The sequence below is a fragment of the Apis florea genome, unplaced genomic scaffold (assembly GCF_048593485.1).
Source record: "Apis florea isolate Af1SG1 unplaced genomic scaffold, ASM4859348v1 contig_3493_pilon, whole genome shotgun sequence".
Classification (NCBI taxonomy): Eukaryota; Metazoa; Arthropoda; class Insecta; order Hymenoptera; family Apidae; genus Apis; species Apis florea.
Window position 1 is genome coordinate 3,258,759 of NW_028256772.1, and position 9,313 is coordinate 3,268,071.

The 9,313-nt window shown below is 25.7% G+C and overlaps 1 protein-coding gene across 3 annotated transcripts; it reads left to right on the forward strand.

The window, feature by feature from the left end:
• The first annotated feature begins 3,123 nt into the window (after nt 1-3,123).
• Nucleotides 3,124-9,087, forward strand: LOC116414336 (uncharacterized). 3 transcript variants are annotated; one of them, XR_015293470.1, is made up of 4 exons: nt 3,130-3,368; nt 6,522-6,681; nt 7,164-7,311; nt 7,389-9,087. XR_015293470.1 is itself a non-coding variant. In XM_086912771.1 (4 exons), exons 1-3 carry the CDS (start codon nt 5,911-5,913, stop codon nt 7,290-7,292), a joined length of 330 nt encoding a protein of 109 aa, XP_086768897.1. In that variant the 5' UTR covers nt 5,726-5,910; the 3' UTR covers nt 7,293-7,311; nt 7,389-9,087. The 3 variants fall into 3 exon arrangements, 1 of the variants encoding a protein (XP_086768897.1); XM_086912771.1 differs by lacking the exon at nt 3,130-3,368 and adding an exon at nt 5,726-5,951; XR_015293471.1 differs by lacking the exon at nt 7,389-9,087 and having other exon boundaries at nt 3,124-3,368; nt 7,164-7,337.
• Nucleotides 9,088-9,313: the final 226 nt, after the last annotated feature.

The window sequence follows — 9,313 nt, forward strand, 5'->3', positions numbered from 1 at the left end:
TAGCCGCCTTGTGGAAAGAGCATGCCATCACCGTGGCCCGCCGTAATTGTACCGTCAACAGGAGCAACCAGATGTACGCGTTCGCAACGAAGTTACGTTGCGTATAAAATATATATCTCGTATATAAACGGATCTCATGGATACAACATAACGCTTCGATAATTGGAACGTGACACGAGCCCCTCCTCTTTTTCCACGTCCACGTGGTGGATACGAATAACCGATTAAATCTCTCTCGAATCCAATTTTTTTTTTCCCAGCCCCGGTTTCCTCGAATCGATTTGCGAAAGGGGGACGACAATGCGGTTCGACGATTGCGCGATTCGTCCAAGTCGAGCAGTTCGTTCGATGTGTGTGGACTTTTATTTAAAAACGAATCATCGTCCAATAATAATCGTCGGTCGATTGCTTGTTTTTTTTTTACGAGCGAAACGAACGATCAAAGAGAGGATTTGCAACTAGAAAAAATGTTTTCACCCGTTTCGTTAAATTAAATCGAAACGAATTATTTACGATCATTTCGCAAGCGTTTGCGAGATCATGGGATCGTTCCTCTTGTTGTAAGTTCGTTTCGTTTAACTCAAAACGATTCTTGTTAATTATCTGTTTCTTTTTTTCTTTTTAAATTTGATATGGATCAGGGTTTTTGTGATAAATCGTTGATCGATATGATGAAAATTGTTCGATGATAATTTTTATTCTCGATCGAATTATTATATCATTAGAGAAGAACTCTTAAAAGTTGTACTTCCAGAGTGAAGATTTTTAATTGAAGGATTAAATATAAATTTTGAAAAGAATATTTTATTTTTTTTTGAATATTCAAATCGTTTCAAAGATTTTCGTTTAATATGATTTTCGTGTAATTGTGTTATTTTTATTATAGCTTTCTATTTAAAAATCTCAAAAACTTTTAAGATTTATTGAGGTAGTTATATAATCGCAAGATTTTAATGATTCTTTTGTTTCACCCTGATACTGAAACGAATTTTTAATTACGATTTCATTCATAAATGATTTTTTTGCGAATCATATTTGTCAATTGAATCTTTTTGAATTGGATAATTGTTTTTCTAATTTCTTTTAGGAAAAAATTTAACTTCAATTCGTAAGAGGTTAAAAGATTCACTACATTTCTTACAAATATGCTTATTTTTCATTTCTCATTTACAAAAGGTACCGAAGAAAAGTGATAAATCTTAACGTTACGAAATTTAATTCTTTGTATAGTAATTGCTTTTCTAAAATTTGACCTAAGGGAAATTAGTGTCGTTACAGTGTTCTCAGTGTATCTCTTGATGTAAAAGAAAAGAAATGATGTAAAATGAAGTAAAGAAATGATTATGTTTCACAAAAGAATGTAAATTTTTAAATTTTTAAATTTCTTAGAAAATGTCTGATTTCTATTCCCATTTACATTTGGAATGCACTTAAAAATGATAGCTCTTAAATTATAGAGCTTAATTCTTTGTAAAGTAATTGTTTTCCTAGTTTATTCTAAAATAGAAAAATAAAGTCGTTAAGAGTAACTTGATAATGCAAATAAAAAAAAAAAAATGACCATAGTTTCAGAAAAGAATGCAAACTTTTAGTTATAATATCCTTAGAAATGTGTCCACTTTGCATTTTTTCAATTTGAAACTTATTTGAATAAAAGTGATAGTTTTTACAAAATTAAAAAAAAAAAAAAAAGAAAAATGCTTATGTTTCACAAAACTAGTTGCAAGTTTTTAAGTATAATTTCTTAAGTATACTTTCCATTTCCATTTTGAAACTTACTCGAAGGAAAGTGATAGATTCTTAGTTCGAATCTTTCTTTAAACTCAGCTTCGAGCATAAGAATTGTCACTTCTCTGTGATTTGGATTTTAACAAATCGATAGATTTAATCGTTTCATTCGATGAACGAGAAAATGAAGCTATGAAGATATTCGATTTTTGCGTAAAAATTTGAATTACAATGCGTATTTTGAAAACGTAAAGATGGTACACTTGATACGCGTAGTGACGAGGCAATCATATTAGTCGAATTAATGAGAAAATAATAGGATATTAAATCTGTTACAGGATGCAACTGCGCGTAGTTGATCGTAAAATAACTAGCAAAAGCGATGCGATTTACTGGTTTTAAGTTCCAAGCTATGATCTTTTAGTTAATTTTACGACTTAAACTCTGTTAATCCTCCTTTTTTCCCTTCTTTTTCTTCGTTTTATTGTTTTTTTCTTATTATTGTTATTATTAGAATTACTGTTATTGTTAAAATTAAGCGGGATTAATATTTAATAACAAAGGATTAATTACTATAAATAATAAAAATACCATAAAATATTTATAATTAATAAAATAATTAAAATACCATAAAAATATATTTGTATGATTTTGTCGAGTTCGATTAATTAAATAGCTTGTTCGTATAATAGGAATCTATCTAATTGCTTCCGTAATTCTTCGTTTAGTCAAGCAATTTTACAAATATAATAATCTTTTATTTATTTTGAATTTTTATTTATATTTTTAATTATATTATATTATAATAGAATTCCTTGTAATTTGAGAAACACGTTTCATATTATATAGATATGAAACCAAGAGTGTAAACAGTTAGAATTATATAGTTTTATTTTTCAATATAATAGAAAATAATGTACATTTTAAAGTAATAAAAAGATAAAATTGTTCATTAAAGTAAAAGGTAATAAAACTATAATCTAATAACTGTCAGACACATTTCATCAATATTATTTCTTTGGTTGAATTTTCTTCAGTTTCAGAAGATATTTGATGATAACTTTTTGTATTATTTAATTGCGTTATATCGAGGCAATTGCAATTTCACGTAAAGATATAGAATTTTATAGTAATAATTTTGGAGTAATATTCGATGATATTATTTATTGCAATAGTAAATAAATTTCAAAGATATAATGTGTATAACGTATATCATGCTTCATAAAATGAAAAATATTAGGAGCTATTGATGAAGAAAGGAATTAAAATTTGATAAGAAAGCATAGTTTAAAATAGAGTTTACTATATAAATATTAAATATGGCGGTTTGCACGAGATTGGTAAAAAAGATACCTACCTTATTGATCTTGTTAAAATTACCATATATTTCATTGAAACATTGAAACATTGAACACCAGTGCCACCTTCGCGGAAAATATTAAACCAATTCTTTCAATTAAGATTTCATATTTATGTTTCAATGATCTTTGTTTTTCAATTGCAATGATTTAGTTTCATAGTGCAATCATATCAAAATATCTTATCGATAAAATCTTTTAGTGAAGTTTATTGTGACTTAAGTTTATTATTTAAGTTTTTTGTGAAGTAAAAATCATTTAACAAGGTTACGAAGAACGATTGTAAGTAAAACATAGTCAATTGCTACTGAAATTACTATGTACTTGTTTAAAAGTTGAGTTGCAGGGATCTAGTTCAAAGTTAGTATTACATAGCAGCTAGAATCACGTAATTACAATTACTTCGAAATGACTTTTACCGCAGGAATATTCACAAATTTCAATAACCTTTTCTCTCTTCCGGAAATCTTTCTCAGTTATTTTTCAGCAGTTTTTGCTTAACGACTGTTTTATGTATTCACTAAAATAAGTAACTTTCTACCTTTCTTTCATCCTATGCGTTCAGATTCGAACACGAAACTCACGAAATCAATTTTTAGTCTAATTATCTTATCTAATGTTTTGAAATACTTTGAATAATTTTTTAAAATATATACAGTGACAATAAATACATTATTCATATAACGATTAATTAAATACTTTTTAAAATTGAAAAATATAATATTCATTTCCTTTGTAACTGAAACAATTGGAGTTTTTTTGCATCGATTGTCGATACAATATTAATTTATTTAAATTAAGTTTATTTAAAATTTCTACGGCAATTAGACAATTTTATTGTGTTTTTAAAAACTTTACATTTAAAATTTCTTCTGTTTCCTATTCACAAAAAAGTTTTTTACATCTTTAAAAAGATTTTGGTATAAAATTGAGACGAGAAATCAAATAATATTAATAATGATTTTTTTATATTTTTTTCATACGAAGAAATATTTTAATAATGTAAAAAACACGATTGGATTAAAAATAATCTAAAAGAAAATTGCGAAGAAAAGACTGAATCAAAGAGATAGGTTAACCAAATCTGTTGGGAAACTCAAAGTTGTCACGTGTTCACGAGTTGCGGATACCGGTCAAAGTATTTAGCTCATTATAACTGAAGATGCGTTGTACACAGTTGTAGAAGCATCACGCAAATCGCATTAAGTAGCCTAACCTCTTAACGCAACTTTTCATTTAGAGTCTGTATAATACAAGGGCATGATTAATGTATTTAAAGATTATTTAAAATTAAAAAATTAAAATCAAATATTTTTACTATTTTAATAATAATTATTATTAATTTAATAATAATAAAACTAAAAAGAATATGATAATTTTTTAAATTGAAAAATATTTTGTTATCGAAAGAAAGGAAAAGAAAGGTAAAATACAGTCGACTTGCGAACAATGTAGCGGTTACGAATGTCGGTATCTCTTCGTGTAGCTGAAAATCTCCACAAAATTTTTCAGCACCAAAAATTTTACGATAACCATAGAATATTGTTGACGAGAAATCTATTGTTCGTTTTGTATACAAGTATAGTATCTCGTGAATCATGCATAAGAATAAAAGATGATTTACATGCAATGGATGATTTTACAATGTATCAAAAAGAAAGAATAGGATTCTTTTGTTTCAAATTTTCGAATAAATTAAATTTAGAAATTTTTGCAATACAAATAAAATTGTTTGATTCCTTTATTGGATAAGAATAAGCGATAATACAAAATACGATAAGATACGAATAATAAGAATAAATTCTTAAGAAAATTCAAGTCCACCTATTTTCTGAAATATTCTGTGTAAAGTAAGTTTAAAAAATTCATTGAAAAATTCGAATGAATCTAACAATGTGCATCGATGCATTAAATGTAATTTATAGGTATCATGGTGAGCTCGAAATTTGTCAAGAAAAAAATCTGAATATAATTAAATTGACTATATTATAAAATAATTTTTTTATAATATATATATTTATTAATATAAAAAATATAGCTCAAATAAACATTTATTTCAATATATAATGTATCGTATCTTTGAATGTTTTGTGTCTTTTTATATATCGTATATATTCTGTAAATTTTTATTCATTCAAATCTTTAAGTATATTCGCAGTCTATTCATTAGTATGTCCATTTTTCTTATGCTTCATCGTGTCTATGAATAACCTTACACGTTTAATCAACTAATAGTCGATACAATACGAACATCCATCTGGTCAAAAAATTTTCTTTGTTCATCTTTTAGTTGACTTCGCAATTAGCATGTATACGAATAATTAACAACCGTAATATCAACGACGTAACGTTGTCTCGAGGGTAGGGACAGTGTGCAGGCGTATTTGCATTTTGTTATGAAAAGCATCGCGAGAAAGTGACAAGCCTTTGTACAGCTAAGGTCGTAAAACGTTCGCGTTGCCCCGAATAGCACATTCGTTGATTAATTACGTATTTTCTCTTCACGGAACCTGGCTAAAGGTTTGCATAATCTTGTGGGCAACAGCTGCCAATCTTGAGAGCGAATTGGCGCTTGTATCGAATCTAGGGACATTTGGGTGACGTGAAGAATGGTTCGCCTGAATTATATCTGGTCCATCATTCGCGAAAGGAAAGTTTCTTTCTTCGATGTTTAGAAAACACGTTTATTTATTTATTTGTTTATTTATTAAACGGATAAAATTAATTTTTCATCACTTATATAAGTTATATGAACATGTGTAAAAAGGATTTTACAAATTCGTGTGGGATCATTGATTAATTCAGATATATGAATTAAAAGATTATGTTTTTTGGATTTCGATTTTTTGTTAATCTATTTATTTGGTATTTTTATCAATCTCATTATTTAATCATTTATTTTTATTAGATTGCAGATTTTTATGCAATTAAAACAAGTTTTAATAAATTAATGAATAAATTTGTTATTATTTATACTTTAAAAAATTGAGTTGGCAAAAGATCTGTAAATATATTATGCAATATATTGTCCTTCTATAAATATATTATTCACACAATTGCTTCAATTTTTTAAAGTATCGTTAAATTTGTTTTATATATATTAAATCATAATAAAATCCAAATAAAATTAATATCGAAAGAAAAATATGTAACATACTCATTCTATGTCGTTTCATGTTTACTTATATAATATTTATTTGCATAAAAATCCATATTTACTATGTTTACGATTAATTGCGTCGAAGGCAGCGAGATGGATTGAATACCAGGAAAGAAAGTAACGAATAATGTCAACGAAACGATTACGGGATGCAAGAGATCTCGTTTATAGTCATAAGCAAATATTTGAAAAAAAAAAAAAAAAATGGCTGCCTCCTCTGGGCAATTGCCGCGGGCGCTTATTTCGAAGTAAAAGTGAAATGTTTCTGCTTCAAGGTTTCGAGATTTCAAGAAGTCGAGTGGTTGGAGAGGAATCGTGTTGCTAGCTTGGAATCTTAAATTACATGCAGACGGGATTACAATCGTTGGAAACACTGTATCAGTTATATTATATGATTGTAGAATCGATGGTAGAAGTACAAGTTTTACATGTATGGTAAGTTCTACACGTATCATTCAGTCGTATAATACAATATATCGATTTATAATTTCGTTTTTACTTGAAATATATGAATATATGAAAATGTATTATTCTTTTTTTTATGATATGATTTTGATAAGAAGAATAAATTGAATTTTAGTAAGTGTATGTGAACATTACTTATGAAATTTCTCTCTGACATTTTTGATAACAAGAATATAAGATAAATTTGATTATAGATTTTTAAAAAGTATATAGTAGTTTCTAACTTTCAAGTTAGAAGTTAAAGAAAACCTGGAACTTCAAATATTTTTATATCTCTACAAAATTTTTATAAACTTCTCATGTTCGCTTAAAAAGTAAAGATGCATGGAGCTTCAAATATTGCAATATATTTTGGAATGTGAAAAAATGTCAGAACAGGATATTTCAATTAAAGAAGAATGATAATTAAAATAGAAAATATTTGCTTTATTATCTATTTATTTTTATTACAGGAATCGGGATGTTTTTCATCCACGTGGCATATTTTTATACACTTTGACTCAGAAGATGCTATGAGGAATATGAGATTAAATTATAAATCGTTATGTACCATTATTGCATCACCGGATGATACACAATAGCGATATGAAACGAGAATACGTAATAAACCCACTTTAAAAAAATTACCTGATTTGTATCTCAATTTCTACGTAATTTAATCGTATCTTCAATTCCAGAGATGATTCTATCTCTTCATTTTTCTTCATTCCACAATTAATATTTGTCGCATAATTTTCCACCAATAAAAGTTACAAGATATATGATTGGAAGATCGAAGAAAATAATCGTAAAGAAGATTTTTTTTTTTCTTTTTGAATAAGAGTTGATTAAATTTTTCGGAGGATGATGTCCTCTCAGAAGAGGATAGAAGGCCCGCATAGACAACTGGATTGATACTTGAGAATATTGCGCAAGTATCTATATAACTATACGCTGACGCGGTTAATCGCGATTAATAAGCGCGAGAAAATTTAAACGATAGAAAGTCGAATGGTTTAGACGTATATATGAATGTATTTAAGATATATATAAATACATGTAGATGATTCATATAGTATCTTATGAATTTTTATACAATTTTACAAGGAAATTCACCTAACTCGAAAACTTTGGTTTTAATAAAAATTTGTATATATATAAAGCATAAGAAGAAGTATAGAATGGATGAAATATATGAAATTATCTTTTTATTTTTGCGAAAGTGAAGTCAAGTTTCAACAACTCTTTTTACATTTTAAATTTTTGAAAATTTTTGTTTTAAAATATGTTTTGTATCATTATATTCAAAAAAATGGAGAAATTTTTGATTTTAAAAGCAATATTTTGATAAGAAAATATATAAAATATAATCTATAGTGGCAAAATTTCATTAACAATAAAAAAGTATTCATTAATATTTTATTAAAGAAATAAGAAATATAAAAAAGAATATTCAAATATCTTCGTGAGCCTGTATAACAATGTTTCCTAAATATAACCGAATTATGCATAAGAATGCAAATACATTTTGAGAGTAAAACTCTCGAAAATTAATTTGAAGAGTACTTGTTGCAAATGAACACTGCGTTGTGAATTCGAAAGTAATAGATTTGAATAATGAAATTTAACATCTTTCAATCTAATGTCCACTCACAAAGTATATTTCAAGTGCAAGTTTGAAAAATTTTATTCATAAATGTATTTACTAATAATGAAGATAATAAATTATTTAAAAAATTGAAATTAAATATCAAACATCAAATAATATCAGAAACAAAAATATAAAATGAAAATATTATGCCGGTATCATTAATATTCATATTTTTAAAAATGATAAAATCTTGTTCATTTTTTAAAACAAATTCAGATAAAAATTGGTGTACAAGCAATAATAAATTTTTCTAATTTTATTAAGTAAATGTTTATAATGAAAGTATGGTATAAATGTTTTGCAATTAACTTATACATTTAATAATCGTTATTTATCTATTCTACATGAGAAATTTATCATTTTTTATTTTTAAAAAAAGTAAAATTAAAAATTGATCATTAACTGTTTTATTGTATATCTTACCTTAGCAAACAAATTTTTATTTTCAAAGCTAATAAAGCAATGCAAATAAATTTAATTCTTTCTCTTATTTATGTGAGTTAAATAATAAATATTTATTCTTTAATACAAAAAAATTACAAGCAAAATATCATTCAGCAATTTTTAAATAAGATATTATTAAAAATCTACAAAAAATTTATATGATGAAACTAATATATATATATATATATATATATATATATATATATATATATATATATATTACATGTTGTATATTTTTATATTTTTATGTATATTTTTTTATTTCTTGAATATATTGTAAATAAAATTTAAAAATTTTTAAATCTCGAGTATTAAATTATTGTAATAATTTAATATTTTATTTCAATCTTCTATATTTTAATTTGATTATTAATATAATTTGATTATTAATTTTTTATAATAAATTAACTTATATAATAATCTATTCCTATTATATTTTTAATCAATATTTTTGTGAGATTTTAATATATAGAAATTCATATTTAATTTTCGCGCGACTGAAATAAATAGGAAATTATGCTTCAGCCA

What these genes read in the sequence shown, in the direction of transcription:
- LOC116414336 (XM_086912771.1), top strand. Translation starts at nt 5,911, where the DNA reads ATGTTTTTTGGATTTCGATTTTTTGTTAATCTATTTATTTG. An exon ending in TTTGTTAATCTATTTATTTG is followed by an intron (nt 5,952 to 6,521) that starts GTATTTTTATCA and finishes TTCTGCTTCAAG; the next exon opens with GTTTCGAGATTTCAAGAAGT. An exon ending in GTACAAGTTTTACATGTATG is followed by an intron (nt 6,682 to 7,163) that starts GTAAGTTCTACA and finishes TTTTTATTACAG; the next exon opens with GAATCGGGATGTTTTTCATC.